This window comes from Sturnira hondurensis, unplaced genomic scaffold (genome assembly GCF_014824575.4).
Source record: "Sturnira hondurensis isolate 20B ecotype Veracruz unplaced genomic scaffold, ASM1482457v3 Scaffold0021354, whole genome shotgun sequence".
Classification (NCBI taxonomy): Eukaryota; Metazoa; Chordata; class Mammalia; order Chiroptera; family Phyllostomidae; genus Sturnira; species Sturnira hondurensis.
The window spans coordinates 25,049,417-25,069,547 of NW_028093985.1; the positions used below are offsets into that span (position 1 = coordinate 25,049,417).

A 20,131-nucleotide genomic window follows, 5' to 3' on the forward strand; every position below is an offset into this window, starting at 1 on the left:
TTTCCAGAGCGTTTAAGCTGCTCATTAACTAAGACTTGAAGGCAAGATCCAGCTAAATTTAGCGCAAACAGAAAAACAACGACGTTAGGCAAAACATGAGTAACGACGACTAGGCACCTCCCCAGGCCCGAAAACGGAAATCGCCCGATTTCTGCTAGGCAGGCCGGGACGACCGCAACGCCCAGGCAAGGCCCTCCCGCCTGGACGGCGCCTGCGCATTATCCCAGAGTCACTTTAAACCCTTCCCAGGCTACCCAACTCGAAGGGGTTTGAAATTACAGGTCACACCTCAATTTAAATTAATTAAGCATGACAAAGCACACCAGAACGACCACTCACCGAAGGGATTCTATATGGAAACGCAGGATTTAAGCTCCCTCTCGAGACTTATCTGGTGCTGCCGGAAGCGAAGCTACCCGTGTCGTTAAGAAGAGGTGCTTATCTGGACGACGGAGCTGGAGTCTGGTCGGAACCTTTGGTTCTTGCCGGAAGTTGTTCTGCACGGCGAGGAGTACGAGTGAGACCCGAAGCGGGCGAGGAGGAGGCGTGGCGGAAACTCGGTAGTATAGTAGTGCCTTGCACTACCTCTATGTGGCACTTCTACTCTTAACTGAAGAAAGGAGACCCACGATCATGCTTATAGCTGGAGTGTGTTGACCAATACCTCACCCCTGCCCTCGGGATTAAAAGGGAAACCGAGACCTGTATGGATCGGCCATCTCCAGCCAATCGCGTGACTATCGCAGCGGAGGTGAGGGCCCCGAGACTGAAGAAAAACCGAGATGCGGAACCTGGTCACCCAAGGTTTGCAGCCGCTGCTGGGCAGTTGCTTTGTCTCCTGCTGAGCTCTGCGGAGCCTTAGACACGCGCTCCTCTAAGGGGCAGGTGCCTGACGAAAGGCAGCGTGGAAGAGTACAGCCTTGCGGGTCGTCTCGCGTCTTAATTTCTCTTCCTCAATTGCTTCCTTTTTCCATTTCTTGGTTAAGATATCAGAGGTGTCTGCTCATCAGGGAACAGGCGAGCTTCTAGCTGATACTCTCTGGGCTACGGTCTCGCTCCACCAAAGTAAACAGCCTCGAGTTTGGGGACTGCTGTGGGTAGACATGACTTTTTATTTTCATTTCGCAGTCTTTATCCCTTTGCCCCTCGCGCCTCCACCCGCACTTCAAAAGAACAAAACCCCCCATTCGTGGCAGCTTTCCGGAGTGAAGACGGAGTAGGTCATTGCCGCACCTATTCAGTTGGAGAGTGGTGCATCCTTTAGCGCTTTGAGAAAGCAGGGTGAGGGTGGTGACCACGGGATCTCATTTAATAGGTTCTCAACGACTTCCTGGGAGTTTGCGATCTTTGGAGTCCTGCCGGTAACACCTTGCCTTGCTTAGCGTGCTGAAAGGCTTAAATTGAAGTGAGAAGCATGGCCGACGTTAGCACCTACCATCATTGTTCTACACCGGGAGAAGCTTTTGTTTTACTATTGAACATTCTCCAATGAAAAATAAAGTTTTTGTTTTAGGCAGATAATAAGGATAACTGACATTAACTGAGTTCTTCTATGTGCCAAGTGCTTTACATATTTTCTTGTACTCCTCTCTCAACAATTCCATGAGTTAGATGGTTATTCTCATTTTACAGAGATAGAAATTGAGGCTCAGAGAGGTCACGTAACTCACCTTAGTAAACTGCTATTCCTATTAACCATGTGAACCTGTATTAGGAACCAGGTTTTTCAGATTCTGTAATCTTCATTAAGAAGATTGATGAAGTAGCAGCAGCAGGAGAAGAGATTTATGTATTTAGTTGAGTTTTTAAAAGATTTTATTTATTTATCTTTAGAGGGGAAGGGAAGGAGAGAGGGAGAGAAATATCAGTGTATTGTTGCCTCTCGTGGGTCCCCTGCCTGGAACTGCCCTGCATCCCAGGCATGTGCCCTGACTGGGAATCAAACCGCGATTGTGTGGTTCACAGGCCCACGCTCAATCCACTGAGCTACACCAACCAGGACTATTTAGTAGATTTTCCGTGGTGGTTTTTGTTCACTAGTCTCATGGTGATGGAAGCTGCATACTTTTTTGAAGGGACAGAGAAGCTGCTGGAGGTGTGGTTCTTCAGGCAGCAACCTGACACAAATCAAGGGTCTGGGGATCTTCACACTTTTGCAAGATCTGAGTAGAACATCCTTTTGAAGGATGTGCAATGCTCAATCTCAAGTGTGACAAAAACTGACAAGCAGGAGGCTATGTACTCAGTAAGAGTAACATGTTTGTCTTCAAGAGATGTTTCATTTTGAAGACGTATGGTACCTCCCTCTTATCGAAAGCACTGGTTTCCTCTGTTCAAACTTGCTGGGGATTACAGTGGGTTTGACTCAATTGAAAGCTTCTTTTATTCTTATAAGAATTTCGTGAAGCCTTATCACCAAGTGTACCCACAGCAGAATTTCCAGGAAGAAACAGTTTTATTATGTAATTTTCCCCAATGGAACAGCATATTGTATGGGGCATGTGAATTCTGATTGTAGTTAGTTGTATACTTTGGATTTCCCAGAGAATAGGGTAATCAGTCAGCCAGGTCAAACCCTGGAGATTCTGATGAGTGAGCTTGACCCAGCAGTTAGGGATCAGTTTTCCATGAAAGATGGTGTTGCTGCAAAGGATATCACTTGTGAGAGAGGAATTCATGACCGATACCAGGCTCTGCACAGTGTTCAGTCCTTGTGGGTATTTGGTGAATGGCATAAGGTAGGATAGAGCTTAATGGACTATTCACACCACTCCAGAACCAGAATTTTCTTATGTTAGCTTTCAAACAAACTTCAGTCAGACCTCCTATGATGACTTGATCAGGAAAGTTGTGGAAGTAGTCTCCAAGCCAGGAAAATTTGTGACCACCTTTTTTTGTAAATCAGAGTTGTAAATGAGGCAGGGTACTTTCTTTGTCCCAGAAGGTTAAAGGTTTTTAATGTCTCAATTGCCAGAGTGCTATGTTCAATGATTACAACTTTGTTTTTACTGGTTTTGCTAAGACGCAGCAACAACAGTAGAGTTAATCAAGAAAAATGAAGAAAAAACACAAAAAGAGAACACGCATAGAAGAAGGTGGTGGCTGCTTTTTAGATACTGGTACCTGGAGCCATGTTTTCCATAACTACCACCTTGTAGAAAGCCCTAGATGTAATGATTGTGTAATCATTTTGAATTGTATGCATTATTATATCAAGGAGTTAGATATCTTGCATGAATGTTCTATGTTTTGGTGTCCCCTGCGACTCTTGCAGTGAAATTGAAGTGCCTACAGAAAAAAACTTTTACTGTATAAAACTTTATGATATTTGTGACAACAATTCAGTTTGGTTATGCACAATACAATATTTTTCCCTGTATCTTCCAAAATTCTCCACAGACAAGTCTTTCTTCCTTCATAGGCGTTGGCCTCAGCCTTATCTACCAGGACTGTTCTATTAAATTGCTGCCAGGATATTTCATTCAGTTATCTCCAGTCTATAGAATGTATTTTCTGCTAATGTTATTGAAACCAATTTGAACTTTACATTGATGTTTTTTGCAACAGCAATTAAAGTTTTTCCTCCACAAGTCAAGTCCTTTTAAGAAAGTGATTGCAGTTACCCATTTTGGGTGTTACTGTTTTAACATTACTGTTTTCTGCACATGTATTTCTTTAATTGATTTTGTTCCTCAGCCTGGTATCTTTTCTTCCAGTCTTGCCCCAATAAAGCAGTAACTGTTCAAAAAATGTTTTCATGTAATTTCAAACTGATACATAGTGGGCAATGGTTTCTAAACCCCATTACATATTATCTGTTGTTTTCCATGCAGATATTTCTGAACTATGTGCAGAGGGATTTAGCTTTTGATATAATTTTGTTATAATTTAAATAATTTCCCCTAATGTTAGATAATTTTGGACTTGAAAACTTTAGTGTGTAATTTTTGTGTTATTTTGTATCAGTTTGTCAAGTTTCAAAGATATATATTATCGAAGATCAAAGTCTTAGTTTCTTAATTTTATGGAAGAAATATCTCTTTATTTTGAAGGTATGTATCAAGTTATTGATACAGATTTTATAAGCGTCATTTAAATTAATTTTTCATTGCATTTTAGGTAAAAGGATTGCTGAATCATCTGACTGAAGCAATAGCCTCACTATCTTTGTTTTTCACACTGCATCAACAATGAAGCAATGATATCTGAGCACAAAAGAACATGTGCCAACTAACTGTCCTCACATTTTAAGTGACTGTGTAAGCAGAAGCATGCTGCAACAGACCTGTGTCAGCTGGTAGACAGAGAATGCATTCTTCTGATTCTGTTTATTTAAAAGAAATTTTGCCATAATACGTTTAAATTATAAGCGACATCAAATGAAATAAAAATGAGTGAAGCCCCCAGATTCTTTGTTGGGCCTGAAGATACAGAAATCAACCCTGGTAACTATCGGCATTTCTTCCACCATGCAGATGAAGATGAGGAGGAGGAGGATGAGTCTGTAAGTTGGTGATTTTTGTTGTTTTTGTTTTTGGATGAGAAAAGACCAATACAGGATAGGTGTTTTACTGATCACCGTTAAGGTGAATTAATACTATTGTCTGGGATTATGAAGACATTTTTTCCTATAGAAATTTGCTGGGAATATTTTAAACTGGAAAAACATTTTGTTCCATAAGTGACACTGATTTACGGTACATCAAGAAATACAATTAGGGGTCAGACATTTAGATTGTTTAATGATGCCTACTATAGTGTCTTTCATAAATATGCCTTATAAAACACACGACTGGCTAGAAAATGTGGCCATAATTCAGAAGGATTTCTTATATACGTAGAAGTACATAGTAATTATATCAAGCTAGAGTAGAAGGAAATAATGTCAACGGTACCAAAGTAGGACTACTTAACCAGCTTTGTGAAGTTTATCATGTTGTCAACACAGGTGGTGGTAGACCAGAAGATAATCCATATTTATTAGAAACATATAAATCGCGTGGCTAAAAGGAGAGGCTGTCTCACATACCTACTGATTCTGTATGTATGTGAGTGTATGTGAGTTCTGTTCTCTTCCTGATCCGATCTATTAGATTGTATATCCATGTTGGATCTTTAGGAATGACACATTTATCATGTTAATTTAGTTATAATTCTAGTAGTTCAGTATTATTCTTAGTTGTCTTTGTTTTCCCTTTACAAGTAGAGATTGCTGTACCCAACTAATTTGTACTATGTTTGTGCTTCTTATATTTTTAATTGGAAAGGTAATTTTGTTTTAAAACAAAACCCTGTTGTCTTTCATAGAAAGTAGTAAAGACAAACCAAAAGTACCTGTTAGATGACTCTAAATTTTTTGTAGTCATTTAGCAACGACTTCTACAGTGCAATTACACATATCTGAAGTGCAAATCAGACTGTCACTAGTATAAAACCTACCCCATCACCCCCCTCACTCCACACAAAAAAATGACTTTTAAGCTTCTCTTGCCAGCCAAACCTTTTCCTTATTTGAAGTCTTATCTAGAAGACCAGTAGATATAACATAATAACAGAGCTTCTCTGGCTGACTTAGACTGAAAAGTACTATTGACACAGCTTCTACTACACTTACCCTTTTTCTTTATAGAGTTTTGAACACATTGTGAACACGACTGATAGATCAAGTCCACTTTTACATGTAAGGACTTTTTTCTCTCGCCTGCATCTAGAACCATACCCTCTCTCATCCCTTTTACCCTTTATGTTGTAGCAACATCAGAATTTTATTTCCCGCTTAGTCCATGTTTTATCATGCCTTTTTGCTGTTTTAAGCACTCCTTTATCTCTATAAAATGCTCTCGTGTGGGGGCACCTTATGAATTGTTTTTCATTCTTCAAAACCATGATCAGATTTCCTGTTACACACTCTTCTCCCTCTCCTTGCTCTTTTTCCTTTGAGACTTGAACACTTCTTCCTTGGTACTATCTCTGTACATTGACATGTATATTTTATGTCATTGATTATAATGTACTATATGATTACTCTTTGCCCCCTTAGACTCAAACTACTTTGAGGGCAGGTAGTTTCTGTAATCTTAACTCTTCGGTGTATAATATAGTTCTTATAATATTGGTACCAATTAAATCGAGTTTACATTCAGGATGTGTAGTGAATCACTTTGGAGGAGCTTGATATGGCTCGTTTGACCTACAGATTGATAAACAATTGATAAACAATTGATAAAACAATTGGTTCCAGATCATTCTTGTATTTTTAAGATTTCAAAGAAGTTCCTTTATACATTATATCTAACAAAATAACTTAGATCTATTTTAAAAATTATTTTCATTCTTACAAGTCTTTACCTAAATAGGAAATTCTGTAGTTTTTTTTCTTTTAAATATTTTATTTATTTATTTTTCAAGAAAGGAGAAGGGAAGGAGAACAAGAGGGAGAGAAACATCCATTTGTGGTTGCCTCTCGTGCACCCTCCAGAGGGGACCTGACTCACAACCTAGGAATGTGCCCTGACCAGGAATCGAACTGGCAACCCTTTGGTTCACAGGCTGACACTCAATCCACTGAGCCACACCAGCCAGGGCTGGTTTTTTTTTTTCTTCAGATTTAGCATTTCACCTGTTCTGTTTTTCTTTATTTTAAAGTATATTTTAGATAAAGAATCATCTTGAGACTGCCAGACAGGATGGAGGCATAGGTAGCAACACTTTGCCTCCTCGCACAACCAAAAGAAGGACAATAAGTTTAAAAACAGAAAATGTAACTGTATAGAAGTCTGACAACCAAGGAATTAAAGAAGAAACATTCGTCCAGACTGGTAGGAGCAGCAGAGACAAGCAGCCCTGGCAGAGAGGATGCATAGCAAGGCAGTGGCTGGAGGACCAGGTGTTCCCACATTTGCATGTGGATAAATGGGGAGGAACAACTGGAGAGTGAGACAGACCACACAACCCAGGGTTCTAGCTCAGGGAAATAAAGCCTCAAAACCTCTGGTGATAAAAACATGTGGAGATTGTGGTAGCTGGAAATACTCCAAGCCTCACAGGAGAGTTCATTGGAGAGACCCACAGAGTCTTAGAATGTTAACAAACCCACCCACCCAAGGATCAGCACCAGAAGGGCCCAATTTGCTTGTGGGTAGCAGAGGAAGTGACTGAAAGCCAGCAGAGAGCAGAGCAAGCAGCACTGTTCCCTCTGGGGTCCCTACCCCACAAAAAGTGCCACAACACAGCCACATGTGTTGCTCCTCCATGGCAAATACCTAAGGCTTTTCCCCTCACTAACAAGTGCACTGAGACAAAAAAAAAAAAAAACGTTCTAATGAAAGAACAGATCAAAGCTCCACAAATAGAACTAATAGATGAAGACATAGCCTATCAGATGCAGAGTTCAAAACACTGGTAATCAGGATGCTCACAGAAATGGTTGAGTATGGTCACAAAACAGGAAAGAGTGAAGGTTATGAAAAGTGAAGTAAACAAAAATGCACAGGGAACCAACAGTGATGGGAAGGAAATGAGGACTCAAATCAATGATTTGGAGCTGTAGGAAAAAATAATCAGAACAGTGAAGAAACAAGAGTTCAAAAAAAAGAGGAGAGGCTTAGGAACCTCTGGGATAACTTTTAATGTTCCAATATCTGAATCAAGGGTGCCAGAAGGAGAAGAGGAAGAGCAAGAAATGGAAAAGTTTTTGAAAAAATAATAGAGAGCCTCCCTAAGCTGGCAAAGGAAGTAGACGTCCAGGAATCTCAGGGAGTCCCGAAAAGGTTGGACCCAAGGAAGCACACCCCAAGGCACATCATAATTACATTACTCAAGATTAAAGAGGAGAGAATCTTAAAAGTAGCAAGAGAAAAGAAGACAGTTACTTACAAAGGAGTTCCCATAAGACAATCGGCTGATTTCTCAAAAGAAACCTTACAGGCAAGAAGGGCCTGGAAAGAAGTATTTAAAGTCAGAAAAGGGAAGTAATCTACATTCAAGATTACTCTACCCAGAGAAGCTATTGTTTAGAAAGGGAGGGCAGATAAAGTGCTTCCCAGAGAAGGCCAAGTTAAAGGAGTTCATCATCACAAAGCCCTTATATGCAACATTGCAGGGACTTACCTAAGAAAAAGATGATGAAAACTATGAACAGTAAAATGACAACAAACTCACAACTATCAACAACCAACCCCCCCCCCCCAAAAAAAAGAGTCTAAGCAAACAACTTAGAACAGATTCACAGAAATAGAGATTATGGGGGGTTATCAGCAGGTAGGGGAAGAGGGGAGAATCGGCAAAAAGGTACTGGGAATAAGAAGCATAATTGGTAGGTACAAAATAGATAGGAAGGTTAAGAATAGTATGGGAAATGGAGAAGCCAAAGAACTTGTACAACCCATGGACATGAAGTAAGGAGTGCTGGTGGGAGGGGGTTACAGGGTGGAGGGCAGTGAAGGGAGGAAATAGGACAACTGTAATAGCATAATCAATAAAATATATTTTAAAGATAAAGTATAATTTATTGATTATGCTGTATAGTTGTCCCAATTTTTCACCCTTTGCTCCCCCTCTGCTTGGTTTCCCCCTTCCCTTCAGCATTTCCCGACCTTAGTTCATGTCCATGGGTTATGCACGTAAGTTCTTTGGCTTCTCCCTTGCCAATTCTTTGTTTATTTGTACCTACCCAATTATGTTTCTAAATATCTTTACCTTTTCCCCCAATCTCCCCCCTTCTCCTTCCCAGCTGATGACCTTCCACATAAGCTCCATATCTATGATTCTATTCCTGTTCTTGTTTGCTTAGTTTGGTTTTGTTTCTTAGATTCCGTTGTTGATAGTTGTGAATTTGTTGTCATTTTAATGTTCTTAGTTTTGATCTTTCATATAATTTCATATAATAAGAGCTTGGTGATGATGAACTCCTTTAGCTTCACCTTGTCTATGAAGCACTTTGCCCTTCCATTCTAAATGATAGCTTTGCTGGGTAGAGCAATCTAGGTTGTAGGTCCATGCTTTTCATGACTTTGAATACTTCCTTCCAGCCCCTTCTTGCCTGCAAAGTTTCTTTTGATAAATCAGCTGATAGTTTCATGGGAACTTCTTTGTAGGTTACTCTCTGCCTTTCTCTTGCTGTTTTTAAGATTCTCTCTTTATCTTTAACCTTTGACATTTTAATTAACATGCGTCTTGGTGTGGACCTCTTTGGGTCCCACTTATTTGGCACTCTGCTTCCTGGACTTGTATATCTGTTTCCTTCACCAAATCAGGGAACTTTTCTTTCATTATTTTTTCAAACAAGTTTTCAGTTTGTTGCTCTCCCTCTTCTGGCATCCATATGATTTGGATGTTGGCCCTTTGGGAGATGTCCCAGAGTTGTCTTAAATATTCCTTGTTTTTTTGTTCTGGCTATGTTCTGGTTGGATGGTACTTCATTATGTTCTAGTTGAATGTTTATTTTTTCCTTCTGTTCTAAATCATTGGTTAGAACCCCAGCTTCCTTCCCTTCACTGTTGGTTTCCTGTGGTTTTTTCATTATTTCTCAAGCATAGCATTCATTTCTTCCCTTATGCTTTTGCCGTGTTCAATGAGATCTTCGAGCATTCTGACCACTATTGTTTCAAACTCTGCATCTGATAGGTTGGCTATCTCCTCGTTGCTTACTTTTTTCTGGGTTTCTGTTCCATTCCTTCATTTGGGCCATATTTCTTTGTCTCCTGGCAGCCTTCCTCTGTCTGTGTACTAGGTAGAGCTACTTTGATTCCAATTTAGCGCACCTGTTAAGTTATATGGGCCAAAGCTTTGGGTTTTGCCAGCCCGGGCAACTGTGGTCTGTGTGTAAGGGAAGTGTTGAAGAGGGGACGGTGGCACTGCTGGATGACTTCTGGAGGCTTGCCTGGCTCTCACCCTATTTCCAGTCACTTCATCTACTTCCCATGTGAGACCGGACCCCTTCCGCTGCTGTCCTGGTTGTAGTTCCCAGGGTGGGTGGGTTTCCCAACATTCAGGGCTCTGCGGCAATGTCTTCTGCCACCCCCACTCTCACTGGGTTTACAGGCAGAAGTTATGAGGTTTTCTTTTTCTCAGCACTGGAACTGTGCACTGTGCAGTCTGGCCTGAGGCTGGGCTCACTCACTCACAAGGTGTCTCCCTAATTTTTATCTACCACATGGGAATGTTGGGCTGCCAGTTTCCCTGGCTGCTGTCGCTTTGCCATCTCTTCACCTCTGGATCACCTCCACCACATCAAAGCCTGTCTGCCTAGACTCCCCGTCTCCTGGCCTCCTACCCATATGGATGGATATAGCTTCTTTACATTCTTGGTTGTCAGGCTTCTGTACAGTTCTGGTTTTTTTCTAGGTAATTTCAGGCAGCTCTGGGTGTTTTTTGTTTTTAAGTTAGTTGCATTCTTTCTTATGGTCATGCAACGAGGCAACGCATATCTACCTATGCCTGCATCTTACCTGGAAGCCCCTGTAACTTTTTTTCTTAATGTAGGTTTATTTGTACATTTTAAACATGAATGTTTTCTGTTCATCCTAGTCAGTGATTAGATATATTCATTAAATAGATCTATAATGATACAAAATTTAACATATTAGCTTTTTTTTTTTTTTTTTACTGTAAAGCAGAATGAAAAAGTAGGTAGGGTACTTTTGTTGTCTAAGAAATCTACTTTAGGAACATGATAAGGAGCTGTGTGGAGGCTTTTTAGCAGGAAAGAACTGAAAAAGGGAACATCCCGGGAGGTTAGGATTTATAGTCAAATCCAGAACCAATTTGAATTTTATATGATTAGAGCAATGAAGGAATATAATTCTAGACTAAAGAGGAATAACAATTTTATTCTGATGTTATCCAGTTTTAATTTTAGAGTTATAATAAGAAGTCTAGTAAAACTTTGTAACTCTAGTATAACTTGAGCCCAGTGGGGCACTGCTTTATATATTTGATACAAACTAAGCACATGAAGCAAAGGCTTTAATAAATCTTTTTTTAAAAATATTTTATTTATCTTTAGAGGGGAAAGGAAGGAGAGAAGTATCAATGTATGGTTGCCTCTCGCGAGTCCCCTCCTGGGGACTGGCCTGCAACCCAGGCATGTGCCCTGACTGGAAATCGAACTGCAATTGTGTGGTTTGCAGGCCTGTGCTCAATCCACTGAGCTACGCCAGCCAGGGCTGCTTTAATAAATCTTGAGTAATTTTATAAACCTTTGGACAACTCATAGTTATTAATTATTTCCATTTTCTGCTTTTTTAGTTCAGGCTGAATTTCGGACTTTGAACTGCAGCAGGGGTGCCAGAGATGATGCTACCATTAACCAGGGCCCTTAGAGAAGGAAGTTGGGGTGTCAGAGAGCATATACACCCCTGCGGGCAGTGTGGCTCTCTCCAAGATCTCCTTCTGTGTTGTCGTAGTTGACCAACTAATAGTGAAACTCAATCTACAATAATAGTTTAACACTGTGTAGCTTTAGTCAGAACAATATCTATTTCAGTCAAGAGAATTCTTTGTCTCACTCCCACTGGCCTTTGTGCTTGGATTAGGTAGGGTTTGGCCTTCATTTGCCCCTTTCTGGTGTGAGGAAGGTAAACAGATTTACTGGGGACAATTAAAAAGCATATTTACATTTAAAATTTGAAAGAAAATAGTAACAATGTTCTGAAAATTTTTTGTTTAAAACTTTTTAAATAGCTGTAGAAAACTTTTTAAGTATGTATGATAATGGTATAATTTTAAAAAATGACCTTTTTTGGTTATTGTGTCACTTTTATCAATTCATCACATGTCTCAGTTACTTCTGAAAAAGATTTAAGACAGCTGTACTTTGGATTCCTATTAAGTCAACCTGATTTTTTGTTTCTTTTTGTTTTAGCCACCAGAAAGGCAGATTGTGGTTGGAATATGTTCCATGGCAAAGAAATCCAAATCCAAACCAATGAAGGAAATTCTCGAACGGATCTCCTTATTTAAATATATTACAGTAGTAGTGTTTGAAGAGGATGTTATTTTGAATGAACCAGTGGAAAACTGGCCTTTATGTGATTGTCTTATTTCTTTCCATTCTAAAGGTATTAATGAATGGGAAGGGAAACTCTTATATTCTCTCTGATTGTCAAACTAATACATAATAATTGTAGAATATTAGGTAAATTAGAAAAATAAAATTCTACTTACATACTCTCTCAGATAAGTGATATTAATATTAACATTTGATGTATTTCTTGCCAACCTTTTTTGTATATATTTTTAGAAACATATTTAGTACCATAGTATATATGTAATTTTATATTTAATTTTTTCACTAATTAGATCAGAAGTATTTTCTCCATATCATTCTTCAAAAACCTGATTTTTAAAAGGTGTTATAGTGTGTCACTGTGTGGGTGTACTATAGCATATGGGTGGGTGTACTATAGCATATGTATCCAATATTCTAACAATTAGATGGTTTCCAGGCTTCACTATTAAAAGTAAGATTTTGATGAACTCAAATGTATCTTTGGTTGCAACTCAAGGATTTTTAGGGTAAATTCTTAAATTACTGAGTATCTTAATCCCTTATGCTTTTTCCATATAGGAAATGATCTTTCATTTCTCCTATACATATTTATACTTTATTTCTTTCTTAAGAACTTAATATTTGAATTTAGATTTTACTGGCTGTCTTTTGTAATCAAACTGAAATATCAATTAAGCTTTAGTATTCATAGTAAAATAGTACTTCATGGTATACTAATCAAAATTATTGTTATATGTATATCTGAAAATTTATAATCTAAGATTCTGTAAATGAAGTGAATTTCTCACTAAGAATTATAGATTTGCACTCATTTATAAATGTGGTCATATTATACCGTTCCTATTATTCAAGGATGTAGTCTCCAGCAGGGTTCAAGTCTGACTTTAGTTAGGTGTTCAAGAAGCATCTCCTTCAGAAAGAAGGATTGAGACCCTTTTTGGTCCTACAGCCTATATTGTTTTTTATTATTTCATAGAGAAGCCAAGGCCCTGGTCTTTATAGACTAAAGTTCATCATTTCAGAGAATCTTAAAATTTGCTTGTCCTTGAGGGTAAGGTGTTCTTCCCTTGCTACCACATGGTTCTCTCTACAAAACCCACTTGCCTATTAAAACCAGGCTCTATCTAAGGTTGTATCTCAAGTGCTGTCTTTTGGTAAGGGAAGAAGTTCCTCTTTAACAGCAAAGCAGCGAACTGTTGCTGAATTATTTTAGGAGGCTTCAGATCAGACATGGAGACATCTTTACAAGTGAAGAATGCTTCTGAAAATCTTCATAAAACTTGAAGGATATATAATTTGTGGTCAAGTGATTATTGGTATTGGGTATTTATTTAAATTTTTGAAACTAAGGAATTTTGGAATGAGTCTTTAATTGACTGTAGATTTTTGTTTTAATTTTAGTATGCTTTAATACTTCTAAATATTCTGGTAATGCTGTAAAATACAGCTCTTCACAGGTACTGTCGTGTACTATAGTTAAATGCTAAAGTTATGCATGCATACTATTTTTATGCATTTCCTTAGATAAAATATTCATTAAAATATTGTCATTTAAGGAATAATAACAGTTAACATTTATTGAGCATTTTTTTGGTAGCAGGTATGGTGTTAAGTGTTTTACATACATTTCTATTTAATTCCTCAAAAACCCTACTAGGTAAGACTGACATAATACCCATTTACAGCCAGGAATCAGAGGCTTAGAGATTTTAAATAAATTTGTTCAAGATCACATAGAGGATGAAAGATGGAACCAGGATTTGAACCCTGGTTTTTGCTGTTAATTTCTGGTTTACTGCCTCTCTGAATAATATGAATTGATGGATAAAATTGTAGATTTCTGTCAGCAGAGAATGACATATAATCATTAAATCTTTAAATATTTTTTAAGACTGTATTAGCCATTTGGTTCATTTTTATTATATTTAGTAATTTTAGCAAAGTCTAGAAGTTTTAGGTGGTTAATATCTGACATTTTAACATTGACCTAATAGCAGCAAGCGTTATTCTGCTCATGTATTTTATGTTTTGAGGGTAATATTTTGTTTTGAGCATATATCTGTTGTATGTGAATTTGAACTATCAGCTAATTTATAGATATAAACACCAAAATATTTTAAGGGAGAGGGGCAGTTGTGAATATTCTTTAAAAATCACCAGGTGATTGTGATACTTTTATTCATGTGGAGATTTCGGTTTGTTTATGAGGCAGTTGTGCCCTTTATCAGATGGCTGAATAGTTAAACAGTGCCTAACGTGCCAGTGCTCTAAATTCAGTTATAGATGGCCTGCTGTGCCTTATCAATCAAGGTGATTGGGCGGAAATAAGGTTTATTTAACAGTGCACATTAAATAACTTTTATGTGTTAAATTAGTCCATGCCTTTATAGAAAGCAGTTATGTGCCTAGTGAAATTCAACTTTCGTGGGAGATGGTTTAAATTCAGCTCGATAAAGTTATAGATGTCAACTTATCTTGAGATTGTTCAGAATATGTTAATGATATATGTTCTTAGGATTTCCACTGGACAAAGCAGTTGCCTATGCAAAACTCAGGAATCCATTTGTAATCAATGACTTGAATATGCAGTATCTCATACAAGATAGGTGAGTGAGTGGTGAAGTTGGCTGAATTGAGGGAAGGAAAATTGACTTTGATTTAGGAAAATTAACTTATCAACTCTAAGCAGATATGGTATTGGGTGTTTTCATATACATTAATTTGTGGTATCCTTGAAATAATTCTTAGAGGTAGATATTCATACCCAATTTTACAGATGAAGAGACTTGAGAACTAGAGATACCAGTTAATCTGCCCAGAGTCACAAGTAGTTCTACAAGTAGTGGGACAAGGACTTACACCAAGGTGGTTTAATTTCCAAATCCTGCTAAAATCATGGAAATGATCAACAGTTTATCGTGTGACTGATGAGGAAATTAGGACTCATTAAATTAAGTCATTATCAGTAGGTGATTTTTAATGGTAAAGTGTAACTATTTAAAAAATATTTCACCATTTATGTTAGCATTCATTTAATAGACATAACATTTCTCTAAGAGAAATGGTAAATATAAATGTATTTATGGATTGCATTTAATTGATATTTCACTCTGATGACTACCCTTATAATTTCACTAGCATACTATTTTTTGTTAGTATTACAATGAGATTATATATATGAAAGTACTTTATAAAATATATAACCCTATAGTTATTTTGTTTTTCACTGTTCTTTTAGATGGTAACACTATTAATACCTAAAATTTTAAAACATTTTTAGGTTTGCATATTAATGCATGTTTATGCATAATAATATAAATACATGTATATCTGCAAATGCCTATTCACTTTAAGAAAATAAAAGCATAAAGAAAGACATTTAACCCTGCCACTATTTGTTTATATAGAAAGCAATACATTCACGCACTCGTATTTTACAAAATTAAGACAACTCTTATACTGTCAGTATTTTCCCATGTTATTAAATTTATATAGAGTATTAATGGTTAGGTAATATTCTGTCATTGCAATATAGCAACTTTATTTAACCATTCCTTTATATACGTTCACATTCTCAATTTTAAAAATTAGTATTTTAATATACCACCTAATATACATACATTTTTGTTCTAATTGCTGAATATTTGTGATATATATTTTTGATATTTTAAATGACATTTGTTTATATAAAAATGTTAATTTACATTTCTTTTTTAGTGATAAAACAGGGATATATATCTTATGAACCGTACAATGATATACTTGTGAAGCAGCTATAAAACAATCAAGATGTTCATTTTTCTTTTTCCGCAGGAGGGAAGTATATAGTATCCTTCAAGCTGAAGGTATTTTACTTCCTCGTTATGCAATTTTGAACCGTGACCCAAATAATCCCAAAGGTAACCGTAAGGGCTTTTAAGTAACCTGTTTTCTGTCATTCAGCACACTTTGGAACCACTTCCTTCTATAATTAAGTAGAAGGAATATGAAGAACTCAAAGTACTCTATTCATTTTTTTAATGACCCAAATAAACAAGCATGGTATTCAGTTAAAAATGTGATATTGAGCCAAAAGGCTAACTAATATTTAGGAATTATAGATCCTGTTTTTCTTTGGTTTATGTATGACATATCTCTGAGAATCATAAACAAATTTTAAATCATGTGCTTTCATAAATTTGTATTTATTGGGGGGTAAACAAGTGATCTGTCTATGACTATTGAATTAAGGATTAGAAACTTAATGCTGAGATGTCACAATTAAATTTCTAATGACTAGAAATTTTGAAATATTACCATGTATTAATACTTTAAAATACCCTTTGCTTCATTTTCCTGGTTACCTAAAACAGCATGTAAGCTCTGTAAACTTTTTAAACTTTGCCTATTTAAACTTTGTCTAAATAGGCAAAATAACTGTGTGTCTGTATTAAGATTTAATATTCTGATAACAGTGTTGGGTGAATTTTTATAACTTCATTGTACCTTAAAATAACTTTTATTAATAAATAAAAGATAGCATTTATTATCTACAACAGAACTTTCTTGTTTGTCTAGAGGTGAAAAATTTACTTTCTGATTGGATTGCTTGCTTACTCTGCATATCAGTTACTTTTTAAATTAAATAATTTTGTATTTTGTGGTATTTGTGATATGGGTGATCCCATATGTTTTTCAGGAAATGATAGCATTCTGGAATTATTTCTCAATCCTTCTTGTGAGCATTATTTCATATCTAGCTTTGATTTCTATGTGGTGGTAAATAGCAGGTCCATAAGGTTTTGAAGAACAGCTATATTTCCTAGTGCCATATATCATAAATATTTTATATATTATTTGCATAAGTGTTTTTAACTAAAACCAAGTCAGTACTTTATCCAAGGTTACTTTTCTTTGTAATTTTTATTTAAATAAGAAAGAGTTCTCAGTAATGATAATATATCTAGATAATACACAATAGGTAATTTTCCTTGCTATTATGTTTGACTTATAGAATGCAGTCTGATTGAAGGGGAAGATCATGTAGAAGTAAATGGGGAAGTTTTCCAAAAGCCATTTGTAGAAAAGCCAGTAAGTGCAGAAGATCACAATGTTTACATTTATTATCCAACATCCGCTGGTGGTGGAAGTCAGAGACTTTTTCGAAAGGTAAACCTTGGTTATCCTAGTGAATGCTGTTCTTTGTGCTTTGTTGTATAAATTTTACTAAGGGTAATTAAGTACATATTCAAACTGTGATTAAGTAAGAATGTATCATTTAGATATAAATTATTAAAACTGATATCATACTTTATTAGAAAAGGAAGCCATAGTTTTAATTATTTAGTGTTGTTTATGCAAAATTTCTGCCTACAAAATACCAGGAAGTTGATTTTTTTCTACCTTCCATTTACATATCTGTCATATAAAATGCTAGGTAAAGATCAGCAGTCTTTTATAAAAATGGTACCCAAATGGATAGTTCATAGAGAAAGTAATATCAGTAACTTTTGTGTACAAAAGTTTCAAGTATCCTCAAAATTGCCCTCCTAATCAAATAAATGCAAATCAGATGTAGAAGATAATGACATTGAACTACTTTTTGTATTGGCAAAGATCAGAAAGACAGAGGTAGTTGGGAAACAAGCAGAAGCCCGTATGTTGTTGGCAGGAATGCAAATTAGAGTAGCTTCTTAGCAACACATTTTAGAATATGTCAGGATGAAAAACTGACGTACACTCTTAAAAAATTTCTTTATGGAAATTCAAAGTAAGAACATGATGAGATAACTTACTGTTTTGTATCCACTAGAGAGGCATATATTAGAAAGTCTGATAATACCAAATACAGACAAGGATGTACAGCAGTGGGAGCTCTCATACTTTGCTGGAGAGACTAAATTGTTAAAACAGTTTATAAATGATCTTGCCATTATCTTTGTAAATTGAATGAGGGCATATTCTATCACCTAGCATTTTCATTTCTAGTATATACCTTAAAAACACTGTAGTACACATGTACCACAAGGACACTTTTAAGAATGTTCAAAGCAGTGTTGTTCTACTAGCTAACGCTTTGAAAACAACCCAAATATACATTGATAGGAGAGTGAATGAATTATGGTATATTTATACAGTGGAAAATTCTGTAGTGTTAAAAATGAATGAATTGAAGTTACTTGCAATGTGGTTGAATCTCAGAAACATTATTCTTAATGTTCATTGTATTTTAATGCAATTTAACTTACATGTAAGTTGAAATTACAGCAGAAAATACAGTGTCAACTACATAGTGTTGTTAAATATTTATGGATTAAAAATTTTTTGTCTAAGATGCAAATAGATGTCAAAGGGTTGTATTAAGAAAGTGAAGGGAATACTTTAGTTTTAGTGTTGATGGGCATCTTTTATTTTCAGATTGGCAGTAGAAGCAGTGTATATTCCCCAGAAAGCAGTGTACGAAAAACAGGCTCGTATATATATGAAGAGTTCATGCCTACAGACGGTACTGACGTTAAGGTAGGGTTGATTAAAGTATACTTTCATTTTGTATTTAGAGTTTACCAATGATATTGGAAAATAGGTTATCCCTTATTTAGCTGTGTCTAACCTGTGATCGCTCCATTTCTTTTTGACAAGGGATTCTTCATCTGTTTTGTACTACAAATGCCTTTGGCAGTCTGAGGCCTGTAGACCCTTTTTAAAGTAATTCTTTCTTAGAGTAATGTTTTAAAATTATTAAAATAAATTATGCAAGATTAAAAAGATAAGTTTTATTGAAACAAGGTTATCAAAATATTTTAAAAATAACTTGTGGTACAATAACATGTATGCCTCTTTAAAAGGACATTAGGCAATGAAATACAGTGGATGAGGGCCTGATAGCCATCTCAGTTTCCAGGCACTGATTAGTATAGATGATGATGTGAGATACGCAACAACTGTAATGGGTTGTCAAAACTCTGTTGGTGACAGATAAGGTCTTCATTGCTTTACCTTTTTCCAGTCTGTCTAACCAGTGTTTCTTCTTAAACCTGATCATGAACCTCTCCTTCAAAATTTTCTTGTGGATCCTCACTGACCACAGGATAATAATCAGATTCATAAAGCTGGCGTACAAGATACTTACTTTACACTCTTCCCTCTGTTTGTCCTCTGAATCTTATTGCTTACGGTATAAGCCATCCCAAATAACTTACTCTTCGCTGAATAGCTCGTGCTGTTTTCATGCTTTTGCCCTGTCTGTGTTTACCACTTTTGCTTAGGGCACCTTTTCCTCTCTTGTCTGCCTTCAAATTTATGCTATCTTCACCACTCCCTTTTTTAAATCTTCTTTTGGCAGTTGCTTCCTTCCATAATGTTTTTGTAGTTATTTGTTACTCTCCTTTGTTAAACTAAAACAATTTGAGAGAAGTCACATCGCATACATCCTTGCGCTCCCTCGTAATGCTCAGTGCAATCTTTTGCCATAGAGAATAGAACTTCACCCTATCAGTCCCCCCATTAATTAATTATTTATAACCTCTTCCCAAAATATAAAACTTTTGGCATCTAAATAGAAAGATGTGTAAAGGCATAGTCCGGAGACTGAAGTATTTTTCATTGATTGTTTTTTTTTTTAAATTTGTTGTCTGTGGTTATATGTTTTAATGAAATATATACTTTAACATTTTTTAAAGGTTTATACAGTGGGTCCAGATTATGCCCATGCTGAAGCTCGAAAATCGCCAGCACTGGATGGCAAAGTGGAACGAGATAGTGAAGGAAAAGAAGTGAGATACCCTGTTATTCTCAATGCACGAGAGAAATTAATTGCTTGGAAAGTCTGCCTTGCATTTAAGGTAAGATGTTATTTATATAGCGCATATAGACCCTTGTTAAGAGAATCCTAATTTTCTTTGTTGAGTAAAATAATTGTTATTTGTGCTGGTAATAGGAGAAGTAAGCTGAGAAAATAAAAGTGATGGGTGAACAGTTTATGTACTCCTCAAGGGATTCTTATATGCCAATAATACAAATATATAATAAATGAAGGTTATGTTCCTGTGTTCTATCTGTATTATATAAAAGGGAACTTTGTCAATTTATTCAGAAATTAAAATTTCAGAGGAAAACTTAACTAACAGTAGAGTTACCTAGTGT

At 36.4% G+C, this 20,131-nt stretch overlaps 1 protein-coding gene and 1 pseudogene across 14 annotated transcripts in view; both read left to right on the forward strand.

Annotated features, from left to right (window-relative positions):
- The first annotated feature begins 519 nt into the window (after nucleotides 1-519).
- Nucleotides 520-20,131, forward strand: part of PPIP5K2 (diphosphoinositol pentakisphosphate kinase 2) — a 66,891-nt gene continuing 47,279 nt past the window's right edge. For 7 of the 14 annotated variants that reach the window (XM_037032037.1, XM_037032039.1, XM_037032038.1 and 4 more), the window contains exons 1-8: nucleotides 520-751; nucleotides 4,120-4,504; nucleotides 11,864-12,059; nucleotides 14,526-14,616; nucleotides 15,824-15,909; nucleotides 17,004-17,158; nucleotides 18,407-18,508; nucleotides 19,669-19,830. In XM_037032037.1, coding sequence (XP_036887932.1) covers nucleotides 4,391-4,504; nucleotides 11,864-12,059; nucleotides 14,526-14,616; nucleotides 15,824-15,909; nucleotides 17,004-17,158; nucleotides 18,407-18,508; nucleotides 19,669-19,830 — 906 coding nt within the window. In that variant the 5' untranslated portion in view covers nucleotides 520-751; nucleotides 4,120-4,390. The remainder of the gene's footprint in view (nucleotides 752-4,119; nucleotides 4,505-11,863; nucleotides 12,060-14,525; nucleotides 14,617-15,823; nucleotides 15,910-17,003; nucleotides 17,159-18,406; nucleotides 18,509-19,668; nucleotides 19,831-20,131) is intronic. The other 7 variants (XM_037032044.1, XM_037032042.1, XM_037032040.1 and 4 more) reach the window with 1 other exon arrangement.
- LOC118977233 (S-adenosylmethionine decarboxylase proenzyme-like) lies at nucleotides 2,045-3,040 on the forward strand (annotated as a pseudogene).